Source organism: Octopus bimaculoides, chromosome 13 (genome assembly GCF_046866305.1).
Source record: "Octopus bimaculoides isolate indiv1 chromosome 13, ASM4686630v1, whole genome shotgun sequence".
Taxonomy (NCBI): domain Eukaryota; kingdom Metazoa; phylum Mollusca; class Cephalopoda; order Octopoda; family Octopodidae; genus Octopus; species Octopus bimaculoides.
The window spans coordinates 56,827,077-56,841,602 of NC_142940.1; the positions used below are offsets into that span (position 1 = coordinate 56,827,077).

Sequence of the window (14,526 nt, forward strand, 5' to 3'; positions counted from 1 at the left end):
TATAACAAAAAAACTGTTACTCTGAGTTTCACGTTCCCGTTCATCGGACAGTTTTGTTGTCCGATGAACGGGAACGTGAAACTCAGAGTAACAGTCTTTTGTTATATTTCTGCTGCTTTTAAATAAAGTATATATATATGAATATATATATATATATATATATATATATATATATATATATATATATATATATATATATATATATATATATATATGTATATACATGTACACACACTCACACTTATACATACGTATATACATATATACATACACACAAACACCTAGACACATGCACACACACATACACACATACATGCATACATACATATATACATATATACACACACACACATACACACATACATGCATACATACATATACACACACACACACACACACACACACACACACACACACACACACACACACACACACACATATATATATATATATATATATATATATATATATATATATATATATGTATATATGTATGTATATATAACACATATATGCATGCATGCATGACATCGGTAGTTGAAATGACGGTAAACCCTACGCACATTTCCGGCATTTTATTAACGTCTTGCATCAAAGCCGCCATGACTGAAAGCTCTAGATTATATAATCGATAAACTAAGAAAGAAAAGAACAGATCTGAAACCAACCCAGTCAGATTGTCTGGAGTAATTATATTAATTCTATCTTCTCTCCTTTCGGATATTGTCTCTCATCATTCAAGCATTTGTTTTGTTGTTGGTGTTGTTGTTTATTTTTTATCGTCGTCATCATCATCGTCATCCTAATCAATATTAGAATCGTTAGCACGCCGGGCAAAATGCTTAGCGGTATTTCGTCTGTTTTACATTCGGAAAATTTTATGGGCGTTGGAAAATTTTATATACGTACAGAGGAGAAAGTGGTAGCAGAGACTATAGATGCGTCTGTACAGTTTTTTGTAGTTTTTGTCTCCTATTTAAATATTAACATTTTTTACAAAACATTTGAATGTAATATTATGATAAAATGTTTGTTACCTAGAATCACAACAACGACATTAATTATAATAATTCTTTCTACTATCGGCAACAAGATATGAAATTTTGGGGAGGGGGTTAGACGATTACATCGATCCCAGTACTTCACTGTACTTATTTTATCGGCCTCGAAAGAATGGAAGTCAAAGTTGACCTCAGTGAAATTCGAACTCAGAACGTAAAGGCGGACGAAATGCTCCTAAGCATTTTGTCTGGCGCGCTAACGATTTTGCTAACGATTTTGCCTATGTTGGTTGTAATCGGTCAGCACACTTAATGCGAAACAGCATAAATAATAATTACAACAACAACAACTGTAGTAATTGATTTCGAAATGTAAACGTATAGGCGTGGGAGTGGCGGTGTGGTAAGTAGTTTTCAATGGCCGGATAACTGAAGAGATGTTGGCGTGGGCTCCCACCCTGGCATCCGAAACTCGGAGTTTTATCATGGCTACTGAATAAGTGTCACATATTTTTACAGATATATATATATATATATATGCACATACATACATACATACATATACTCAGTATAACGGTACGAGCTACTGATAGTTTCTTGTTTTGGAGATAAGGGTCAAGGCATGTTTTATATAACATGCCTTGTGTCACAGAGCAATCTTACTCATATATTGATATCCATTATTGACGAATTATTTCGAAGTGCCACACAATTAACACAACAATTTTATCATTTTATTGCAAATCCCATCTATTATAAACCTGTCGTTAAGCATAAACGTAGTCATCCAAACATTTGTCTTAGAACAGTCGGCACTCCGTCGCTTACGACATCAAGGGTTCCAGTTGATCCGATCAACGGAACAGCCTGCTCGTGAAATTAACGTGCAAGTGGCTGAGCACTCCACAGACACGTGTACCCTTAACGTAGTTCTCGGGGAAATTCAGCGTGACACAGTGTGACAAGGCTGGCCCTTTGAATTACAGGCACAACAGAAACAGGAAGTAAGAGTAAGAGAAAGCTGTGGTGAAAGAGTACAGCAGGGTTCGCCACCATCCCCTGCCGGAGCCGCGTGGAGGTTTAGGTGTTTTCGTTCAATAAACACTCACAACGCCCGGTCTGGGAATCGAAACCGCGATCCTATGACCGCGAGTCCGCTGCCCTAACCACTGGGCCATTGCGCCTCCACTCTTAGAACAGTAACGACCAGGTAAAATTTGATGCTCTTATACTGCTGATGGTTTTTACTTTCCACAATCACAGGAAGCTCTTGTTTCTCTCCTTTCACATCAACACAGCACATAATTGACATTCGCTCATTTGAACACTTCAGTCCTTTGGCATTTTTATATTAAATGTAATAAATGCTCCGATGTTGCGCGGTAATAACGTGTTTCGTCCGCTTCGTAAATATTCTCAGGAGAATGATTATACAATAATTTTTGTTATCATTTTGTCTTAATCCACTGTTCAGCTGCTAATAAAAAAATAATAATAATCACTTTTGTCCTCGTCAGGAATGTGTATATAGCATTTTATCTTCTTTTTCCACTTGTTAAATCATCCGTCGGTGGAGGCGCAATGGCCCAGTGGTTAGGGCAGCGGACTCGCGGTCATAGGATCGCAGTTTCGATTCCCAGACCGGGTGTTGTGAGTGTTTATTGGGCGAAAATACCTAAAGCTCCACGAGGCTCCGGCAGTGGGTGGTGGCGAACCCTGTTGTACTCTTTCACCACAACTTTCTCATACTCTTACTTCCTGTTTCTGTTGTGCTTATAATTCAAAGGGTCAGCCTTGTCACGCTGAAAATCCCCCGAGAACTAGGTTAAGGGTACACGTGTCTGTGGAGTGCTCAGCCACTTGCACGTTAATTTCACGAGCAGGCTGTTCCGTTGATCGGATCAACTGCAACCCTCGTCGTCGCAACCGACAGAGTGCCAACAACAAAAAACCATCCGTCCGTTAGTGTAATGCTTTCCTTACTCATTTCTTTTCCAAACAGGTCTGCCTTTTGACGTGATCAGCGGTCCGTTACTTGAAGCGTTTTTCCTTGAACTTTTCCAGTCTGAATTTTCATTTGACTTAATTTGATTATTTTTACCAGATCGTATTACGATTTATGTTCTCGTTATTATACTCATCGATTAAGTTATCAATCAGCTAGTATTATGAAAATTTGTGTGTCTGAAACAAGCACCTCACTAAAAAGGAATTTAAATTATTCGCCTGTTAGAATAAAAGTTCCGGTTTCAAATAAACCGCTACGCACCTACTGCGATTAATATATACAGACGGAAGCAAGAAGTGCTCTAGCTATGGAAATGGAGAAAACGAAGGCTGTTGCTGTTAGTGGTGTAGGCTGGCAGTGTTGTCGTGTTAAACTAGTTATTGTGGTTGAATCAATGTTACGGGTAATGTTGTCAAAGTTTTCAAGTAAACCTTATTCATAAATTGTTTATGTATTATGATGTCATAGTCCTCTACTTCCTCAGTTGTCTTTATGGTAGGGAGTGAGAGCGAAGAGGAAACATCAGTCATGCTTGAAGTATCTCCCGTGAAATCTGTGAGAGAGGCCAAGCAACGAAATCGCAGTTTTCAAATTTATTTACATGTTTCCGAACTGGCAGACTCGTTAGCACGCCGGGCAAAATGCTTAGCGGTATTTCGTCCGTCCTCACGTTCTGAGCTCAAATTTAGCTGAGGTCTACTTTGCCTTTCACCCTTTCAGGGTCGATGAAATAAGTATCAGTGACGCACTGGGGTCAATGTAATCGACTATTCCATTCATCCAAATTTTCGGCCTTGTACCTATAGTAGAAAGGATTATGTTTTCTATGGAATAAAAATGGCTAAGACAATTAGTTTCAAATTTTGGCACAAGGTCAGCAATTTGGAAGAGAGGGTAAGTCTATTAGATCGAACCCAGTGTTCAACTGGTACTTTTTTTTATCGACCACGAAAAGATAAAAGGCAGAGTCGACCTCGGTGGAATTTGAACTCCGAACGTAAAGACGGATGAAATACATCTAAGCATTTCGCCCGGCGTGTTAACGATTCTGCCAGCTCGCCGCTCCACAGGAATTTTTAATTTTAAAACACCTTTCATCTTAACGGTAGAATTAACTGAGAAACGCAAAGATTTAGCATTTGTTACAGGAAAAGCTAAAAATATTGGAGAGATCTGAGAAGTTGCCCAGATTGTGTGAGCATAGTTTCAGTCACTATGATGTAAAATGCTTTAAAATATCGAGATCTGACCATAAACGTATTGCGTAGTCGGTCCTTAACTTGAGACGGAATTGCGGTATATCCGGAGCAACGATTTTCTGGATCGAACCGAGTTGTTCAGTCTACTACCGTCTTATATACCCTATGATCGCTCAGTTAGGGCAGAAATGGGGCTTCACACCACCACAACCAACACTACGACGAACAACAACAACAACAACAACAACACTGTCACCACTAATGTCAACAACAATAGCAACAGCTACAGGACACCAATGACAAGGAAAATTCTATTAGCTCACATGACAAAGAACAACAAGGAAGTTTTATGTAGGACTAACTACGTATATCGTCCATTTATTTCATAGCGTCGAAATTAATGGTTTCTAATAATATAATGTAAGTGAATAGTTCATTATTTTTCCGTCAGGGGAATATGACTTAAAAACATGCACAACCCACCCCCCACACCTGTCGTTAAACACGGCGTAAATTTTATTCATTCTTAAAACTATTTAATACAAACCGTCCATTATGTCACGCACCGTTTTTTTTTCCCTTGTACTACTTTCATTTGTTTCTTCTTTCTATTTTCTTCTTCCTTGTTCTTTTTTCCAATTTCTTTCTTTCTTATTTTTTTCTTCTTCATTGTCCTCCTCCTCCTCCCCTTTTTTGCTTGGCATTCAATATTATTATTATTATTATTATTATTCACCACCATCACCACCACCACTATCATCATCATCATCATCATCATCATCAACTTCTTCTTCTTCTTCTTCTTCTTCTTCTTCTTCTTCTTCTTCTTCTTCTTCTTCTTCTTCTTCTTCTTCTTCTTCTTCTTCTTCTTCTTTTTACTTTCTGTTGAGAACTTCCCAAATAATGCTTGTTGTACTTAGTAGACATGTTTCCTACACTGCATCAACTCTCAGGTCAAAGTCAACTTTTTCAAGCTTCGTTTTCAGATGTTTTTTGTGACTTTTCGCAAGGTTCCAATACTAAGCAATAAATATCACACCTCATATAAGGCGGCGAGAGTTGGCAGAATTATAAACATGTTGAGCAAAATGCTTGGTGACGTTTCGTTCTTCTTTTCGTTCTTCATTTTCGTTCTGAATCCAAATTCCCTCGAGGTCGACTGTCGGAGTCGATAAAATAAGTACCAGTTGCGCACTGGATCGATGTAATCAACTTTCTTGCAAAAATTCCACATGTTCTTTCAGAATTTTTATGCATATACGTTTTGGATTTTTGTTAGCTAACTGTATAGTAAACAAAACTATTTAGAGATATGTCTATAAATTTAAACAAACTAATATTTGTTTTTATAAGCGTTAAAATGTGTACTATAAGATACAAATAAGATGATAATTTATCTTCAAACGCAGAAACGCTCACAGCTGTTTGTTGACAAATTTTTCCGCTTTGTAAGGGCAATTTACCCAATATTTCTGCTGTTCTAACAGCGCTTCTACGTTTGAAAATAAATTATCATCTTATTTACTTGAGAGATGATTTAAAGCTCTACGGCAAAAACGAGAACCAGCTGGATTCATGAGTACAAACCGCAAGAATATTTAGCTACGACGTTGGGATAACTTTTGGAATTGAAAAATGTACAATGATAAAAATGAAAGAGAGAAACCCTATGGAAAATATGGGAAAAAGGCCTAGCTAATGATGAGAATATAAAATTATTAAATGCAGAAGAAACATATATCTGGGAATACCAGAGAGCGATGAAATCAAGAGCATAGAAATGAAGGAAACACACAGAAAATAATATTTTCGCAGAACGAAGAAGATATTAAAGTCATTCTTCGCAAAAATGTATTAACAAAAAGTTTCGTTGGCGTGTAGGACGCAGCCATCTTGTCAGGTATTCAGAGTCAAGAGTGAAAACTTTGAAAGAAGTTCGAAAAGGCATATAGGTATTTAGACAAGCCCCAACTGGTTGCTTTGACAGTATTACAGCCACCTGACTGCATTGAACAATAGATTCCTAAGTATTAAGAAACCATTTTGAACTTCTTATAATGTCTCCACTCTCTTTCTGAACATCTAACGAAATGGATACGTCTTGCGTGTCCATGAAATTTTATGCAATATCGAGCTAAGTCAAACTGTTATTAACTACGAGTATACACACACACACACACACACTCTCTCTCTCTCTCTCTCCCTCTCACACACACACACATACACACAGAAATAAATAAATGAATAAATACAGTCATATGTATATGATGCAGTTAAATGAAGATCTTGCGCAAAGAAGGGTTGTTTCATATAGAAAATGATGATTTTATTTCGTTTCCCCTCTTCCCCTCTTTTTCTTTTCTTCTCACTCTTTCACCCTCTTCAACACTTTTCTACCCCCATGTCTCCTCTTCTACCCCTTATGTTTTACTCTCCACCTCCTCTCTTCCTAAGATATGAATCTTGATCGTGCAGTTAAACGTAGTTGCCGTAATGGAAAAAAAGATATAAATTTTATTGCAATAAGGGATTTCTATCCGAAAATGAATGAAGTTTCTTGTAACATGTTTCTAGAATCTTTACTTTGAATCTTTATTCAATCAAAGCTGACGACATTTTTTCCATGTACATTGAATAATAAACACAACCGAAGTCTATAGGGAAGAGAGAAGAAACAAACAACGTTTAAGTCCGAGGAAGCCAGACATGTTGTGTGATGTGGCGACAAAAAAGGAAAAAATATCATTTAATTTTAGTTTATGCACTGCAGAAAGAAATTAAAAAATGTTTAAATATATATGCTTAAATATATATGTCTGTGTGTGGCCATACACACATACATACGCATACATGTATGTATTATGTATCTGTGTATGTACATATGTATGTACATATCTATCTGTCTATCTATCTATCTACATATATATGTGTGTGTACATACACACACACACACACACACATATATATATATACACACACATATATACACACACACACATATGTTTATACGTATATATATATATGTGCATATATGCCTTGTTCTACCACTACTCTCTCTCTCTCTCTCTTTATATATATATATATATATATATATATATATATATATATATATATATATATATATATAAAGTGCTGGTGCGTATGTGTTCTCAGGGTGGCTTTCACAGCGGTGACTGACCGTGACAGAGAAAGCTAACAAAATATTTTTATTCTCCCTAAATTGCGAATTCCTAACACGAAGAAAGGGAAGAATTCTCCCCATTTCTCTCTCTCTCCCCCTCTCCCATACCCTCCCTCTCTCGTTTAATTGGAATCAGTTGTAGAAATGAGATAAACGGATAATGTATAATGAAGAATTAACAAAATATATTCAGGTTTTGACTGGAGAACAATTCCAGTTGTTAGATAAAACTAATTAGTTTGGTGTACTAATGGAAAAGTAAGTAAATGTTCTACATAGTTAGCCTAGGTTGTTTTGGTGTAGATAGATGTTTGGGCATCGTGAAGAAACGTGGCCTAGTCGAGTTCGATTCCCAGGCTAGGCGGCGCGTTGTGTTCTTGAGTAAAAACACTTCATTTCATGTTGTTCCAATACCCCCACATTTCGTTCAGGGCGTGGGCGACAATATTGGACGGCCAGAACGAGGTGCGTCTTTGAGGTCAAAATTTCCATTTTTGAACTTGGCATACCAATCACGAGCGGTTCTTTCAGCCATGGCACCCTCTCCATACACAGCGCAAATGTCGCGAACAGCCTTTGCGGCCTTAGAGCCTTGATTAAAAGCAAAAAGGAGGTGTCGAAAATGCTCGTTTTTCTTAACTTGACATTCCATTTTAATGATCTGAAAATAAACAAAGATTAACTAAAATTAACTAGAAAAAAAAAAAATAGATTCCAAAATGATTCAAAAATAGAATTCTCGGAAAAAATAAAATCCAAAATTTAAAAACGCAATAAACTCCAAAATTAAAAAAACGTCGGGAACTTAGTTGCCAACCCAATATAATGATTCTTTTCCGTTTCCTTAAAATAGTATGCTTTGGAGGAGGTTTGGCTGTCATTTCTAACAAATAGAACCCCACTTAGAAGCGTCTTCGTTGATGCATTGATGTGGTGTTTGAAAAAGAGGAAGACAATGATACTTTAATGTATTTAGTCATAATAAATTCGCTCTTACATGTTTTTCTTTCTCTTGCAGACGCCTACTCTATACAGTGTGATATATTATTCCAGTGTGTACAAAGATGGAGGACTTAACGTGTTCAAATGAGACCATGATGCCATTGAAAGCTCCAAGTAATTGTACCAATATGTCAGTTTGCGAGAAAGAAGAGACTAACATTAACATGTATGTTCCAATGTCAATGATGGTAACGGGAATGGCAGGCAATTTGGCGGCCCTGCTAGTCCTTTACACATTGTCAAAGGACATCCAAAGGACGGTTTATTTCCCGCTTCTCTCTGGATTAGCTTGGGCTGATTTGATTGGTCAAGCTCTGACCAGTCCCATACCAATCCTTGTCTACTCCCAGAAAATCAAGTTGGGCGGTTATTTGTGTATGTTTAACGGGTTTATTATGGTGTTTTTTGGTCTCCTGACACCACTCTTGGTCTGTGTCCTGTCTTTGGAACGAATGCTCTCTCTGAAGTTCACGTATTTCTATCACAGGTAAGCAATTCTTTATGAGATTCTAATGTGTACGTAGTAGTTGTTATTGGCGTAATTGTTGTTATTGTTGCTGTTGTTGATATTTGTGCTGTAGTTTGGCTCGAGATCAGTGATTTTCAGTCACTCTTTTACTATGTCAGAGGTGATATGAGGATGATGATGAAGATGACGATGATGATACTAATAATATCTCTTTTTTTTCTCCTCTTTTCCTTCACAGGGTAGTTACCATCCGTAGAGCACGTTTAACCGTTATGTTCTGCTGTTTGGCCGTCTTTCTATTTTGCTGCTTGCCTTTCCTCAAATTCGGAGCGTATTCGATCCAGTTCCCATGTACCTGGTGTTTCTTAAAGTTCCACCGGAAGAAGGACTCCCATCTATCAGCGTACGCCATCTTGTTCGGTTTCATCAACCTCGTTCTAATCGCTGCCATGGTAATCTTCAACCTCGTTGTCGTTATTACACTGCTGCACATGCGCAGACAAAGAAGAGTGAACACGTCTCCGTCTTCATCGATAAAAAGAATTCTTCCACCGACACCAGCTCCATCAGTTTTGGCCAAAATCAAAATTGAAATGGAAATCAAAATGGTGTGGTTTCTATGTTGTATCACCACATTCTTCCTTATTTGTTGGGTTCCTCTCAATGTAAGTAAGCCGTAACTTTCTGTCTCTCTCCCTCCCTCCCTCTCTCTGTCTGCCTCTCTCTCTCTCTCTCTCTCTCTTTCTCTCTCATTATCTATCTATCTATCTATCTATCTATCTATCTATCTATATATATATATACAAAATATACTTACAAATATATATATATATATATATATATATATATATATATATATATATATATACTAATATATACTTTTGTTATTTACACCACCTGTCCTCGTCTGTTGTTATTTTTTGTATATTCTCCCATATATATATATATATATATATATATATATATATATATATATATATATAAAAGATAACATTATTATAAATTATTAATAATAATATCAGTGGCCAGCATGCAATTAAAAACCATAGAGGTAAAAATTAATATAGATTTATAATTATACAGTAAACAATCGTTTAAGTCTCGCAGTGGAACGTAGATCCCCGTTTATAAATTAGTTTGTTTTTTTGCTTTTGTCTTTGTAACGATGAGAGAAGCGCAATCGTTGTTACTTTCAGCGTTTCCTCCTGCCTCAAAAGAGATGAGTCATGCACTTTCTCAATGAGTCACTTTTTGACCGCAGAAAAAGTATAAGTTTAGACCTATTTATAGTATTTACAATCTCTGACAGTACTAAGCTGGTTTGCATAATTTGTATAATAATGCAAAAGTTGGCATTAAAGACTAATTAGTAAGTTAATTAATTAATTGATTAATTAATTAATAGGAGCACTATTTGTTGAAAGGATAATTGGATATGCAGCATACAATTTAGCTCTGCTATATAAAGACAGATTCCATGGATAAGCTATAGGATATTAATATATATATATATATATGTATGTGTGTGTGTGTGTGTGTGTGTGTGTGTGTGTAGTGAGAATTTACAAAAAAAAAAGACGAAGACGGGTGTGTAAACAACAAACAGGTGTATTAGTTTAACGCTCAGGAAGTAAGAAAGTCTTTTACGTTTCGAGCCTACGCTCCTCGACAGAAAGGAACACAGAAATAAACAGGGAGAGAAAATAGAAGAAGGTTTAGTGGCTAGCGATCTATCATGGCGAATGCTGGACAGAGGGGTCGTATATTTCGTTTTTTGTATTTTGTTTGCACACACATACACACATACATACACAAAATAAGATTTAATCACATGACCATATACACACATGCACGCTTCACACACACACACACACACACACACACACACACACACACACACACACACACACACACACACACATATATATATATATATATATATATATATATATACAGGGCGACCGTAAAGTTACTATACAGTTTGGCTGAAAACAACTCTATGATACGGTTGCTGAGACATATGTAAGAAGCCCAAAGAAATCAATTTGCCGTTGCAGTTCAGAAAATGGTATCAAACGAACATCACTGCATAAAATACTTACAAAACTCAATATGAAACCTTACATTCCGCGCCTAATTCACGGACTTCTGGAGAATGATCCTGATCGCAGGCCTCAATTTTGCGAACAGTTTGTAAGTCAAGGAAGCCAAGTTTGTAAGTCAGAAGAAGCCAAGAAATATTGAAGATCTTCGGCAGTTCATTATTGATTCATTTGCTAACTTTGATCCAGTTTGTCACAGTGTGCTTTCACGCTGTCGAAAACGCATTGAAGCTAATGACTTACAATTTGAACATTTATCATAACTGTAGTAAACGAAATTGATTGCCTATATTGTTACAATATTTACTGATGCAATACATACATTTTCTGAAAATCTTTATAGTCTAACCATGATATTCCTTTATTACAAACAAATGTATTGTAACTTTACGGACACCTTTTATACACACACACACACACACACACACACACACACACACACACACACACACACACACACACACACACACACACCTGTGTGTGCGTACAAAATAGTGGCGAACAATGAGAATGAGTACTCAACACAGTATTAGTTGATAAAATACTTTTATTTGTGGATTTAGTGCATAACTTTAGGTTTCGTGCGTTGAATATGACATTTTTCAAATACACCACATTTATAAATCTCTAGAATAGACATTTACATATCTATTCTAGAGATGGGGCGCGGAACAATTAATATGCTTATCCATATATATATATATATATATATATATATATATATATATGAAATTTTGAATTTAGTTCACGGACCCCTTTGCGGACCACCAGGGATCCACGGACCCCAGGTTGGGAACCACTGGTTTAGAGGAAGTGAATTGCTCTGGTTTTATCTGTGACCCACTGCTTTACGTATTCACAAATGTATTTGTGCAAAGAGACATATATTCAAAGTAAATCTCTAAACTAGTGACCGCTAAATCTTAGTTTCGTTAGTGATCCTATTAAAATGTATATTATATCTTAAAACTAAATGTTTCCTATCATTAATTTGATCGAATAAGCCACATCTCATATTTGTATTCCATTTCAAACATAACTTCATATTAATCTCTTCTCTCTTACAGGTTCACATTCTGGAGTCGCAGCTAACAAACAAAACGCAATCAAAGAAAGATCTTCTCTCCGTTCGCCTAGCCTCAATTAACCAGATAATTGATCCTTGGCTGTACATACTGCTACGGGGAAATCTCTTCAGAAAAATATTCAATTACGTCAAAAATATATTCCCAAGAAAACGCAAGCGTTCGCTGAAGACAAAAAACGAACAATACAAGCACAAGCCTCCGCTCATCAAGCAAAATTCTCGTTCAAATAAAATAGCTTATAAAGAAATGTGTTGCTTAACATCACAAACAGACGATATGGCGGAACGTGTCCATATAAAATCAAACGACACTTCCGTACAGCATAAGACTATTGATTGTAAAGATATAGAGTCGAACATTTGCAATGAAAATACCGATCAACATCAGAACGAAATTTCCAATAGCAATAGCTACCAAATGAGTTCTTACGCCCAATTAGGGGAAGGTGGCAGTATCCCTGCATCTATGACCTACCCGTGCATATCAAATACTACAAATGGCTTACGTCAGCTTCCTGATTCCATAGACTCTGTATCTGAAAGCAAGTACTCAAATAGGAAGTCACTGTAGTCAAACTTCAATCGTCGACTAATGTTTGATTTGTTATTTTAAAATGATAGATAGGGCTGTGTTGGATGATGATACGCAGTAGTCACAGTTGAGCGTTGCTGATAAAACAGCGGAACTAAACAGTTCGTGATAATGTACGACCGACGAGATTGGTCGTACGCTTTTGTACAATTTACTGTATTGTTTGCGTTGTTTATAGATGAACACGGCAGTAGCACATTGTTATTTGAGTTGTTTGTGGAGGGGCTAAACCCAAACCAACCCGTACGAAACTAAAATCTGACTGACACAAATGAAACGCTGCCATACCATAAACACTGAAATGGTGAGAAAGGTTTATTGATGAATTTTCATTGAATTTTCATTAAAAGCCTACTATTAAAGAAGTGAATTTGTTCCAATTGAAACAAATCAAAAGACTCCGATTGACTCTATCACCAATGACTGCTTGTCAGTCATAGTTAGAAAGGGAACACTTCTGTAAACTAATTTATTTCAACTACAGTTTCATTAGGTGGATATTTCCCGGTGAAAGTAGCATATTGTTTGTTGTTGTTGCTACTGTTGTTATTTACGTTGGTGTTACTGAGTAATACCAAAGTTAACTCTTAGCTCAGAATAATGTTATGGAAATTATCAATCAAAAATTCGTTTTTCCAGTATTCAAAGCACGACGTTCAAGTCATTATAATAATGTAAGATCTGTGAGCTTTAATCATTCATACAGACCCCATATTGAAAATAGCAGGAAAGTTGTGAAAGATATCTATCTGTAACATCAGTCAAGCCAGGCAAATTAATGAAAACTCCCACTTTTTGCCTTGCTGTTACTAGTCATGGAAGGTTTCTGGCCTGGTCTTGTTCAACACTCGACCAGCAGATCTTTGAGAAATCCATTTCAACCGCAGCCATCACGTTTTGTTTTATTCAGACATTGTGTATCTTGGACTACATTATATACTATGTCCTCTTTTTGTAAGGCATGATTTGAGGGAGATTAAGTCGGGTGCAGAAGTTAGTCGCTTCGTAGTTTTAGTTTAACCCTCGGCCAGTTCTCATTAAACAGACCTATGAGTAAAAGCTTCTAGTCTTGAGCATCCAGTGTTTTTGTTTGTTTGTTTTCTTCGGGTATAGTTTACCTAGGACTACATTATCTTGTGTACGATCTTTTTTTAAGACGGCAAGGCACAAGGAAGTAGACCTGGCTGCTCTTTCCAGCAGACCGAGTGACCGTACAGAGTTCCCTTCGTGTTGTTATTGAGAGTGGTGGCCACTAGTGAGGGTTATCTCTGATCGAGTTGAGCTTAAATCAAGACCATTCCAACCTTGACCATACTACCCTTTTTACGGGTATAGTGTACCTAGGTCTACATTATCCAATGTGCCCTTTTCTTTTTTTGAAACTGACAGGTGTGTTTGTAGAATAGTAATTTAACTGCTGTTTCTAGCAGATTGAGTGAACGCAAGAGCAACCATGATGAGGTTTATCACTGGTGTTGCTGTTGAAGCTTCGCAAAGCCTTGAGAAGGGAACGGATGTCACACAAAATCAATTTGAAATTCTACGTTGTTAAACATAGGGTTAAACTTCTCGGTGAGATAAGCATGACACCCGGTTCACGTACCCGATGAGTCTATCGGATACATTTCCCTTAGGTTATAACACATATGTCATTAAACAGTTTCGAAAAAGCATAAAGGCCACAGCTTCTCATTTGCATTCCCCTGAAATCATAGACTTCATATATTCATTACGGTCAGTATCTTCGTTACACACAACTGTATATATATATATATATATATATATATATATATATATATATATATATATATATATATATATATATATTATATATATATATATTATATATATATATATATATATTATACATACGTGTATATGTGTG

The 14,526-nt window shown here is 36.5% G+C and overlaps 1 protein-coding gene across 2 annotated transcripts in view; it reads left to right on the forward strand.

Moving 5' to 3' along the window:
• Nucleotides 1-13,712, forward strand: part of LOC106875962 (prostaglandin E2 receptor EP3 subtype) — a 67,572-nt gene extending 53,860 nt beyond the window's left edge. For both annotated transcript variants that reach the window (XM_014924305.3, XM_089361859.1), the window contains exons 3-5: nucleotides 8,408-8,878; nucleotides 9,099-9,525; nucleotides 12,030-13,712. In XM_014924305.3, the coding sequence (XP_014779791.1) occupies nucleotides 8,454-8,878; nucleotides 9,099-9,525; nucleotides 12,030-12,620 (1,443 nt within the window). In that variant the 5' untranslated portion in view covers nucleotides 8,408-8,453 and the 3' untranslated portion in view covers nucleotides 12,621-13,712. The remainder of the gene's footprint in view (nucleotides 1-8,407; nucleotides 8,879-9,098; nucleotides 9,526-12,029) is intronic.
• Nucleotides 13,713-14,526: the final 814 nt, after the last annotated feature.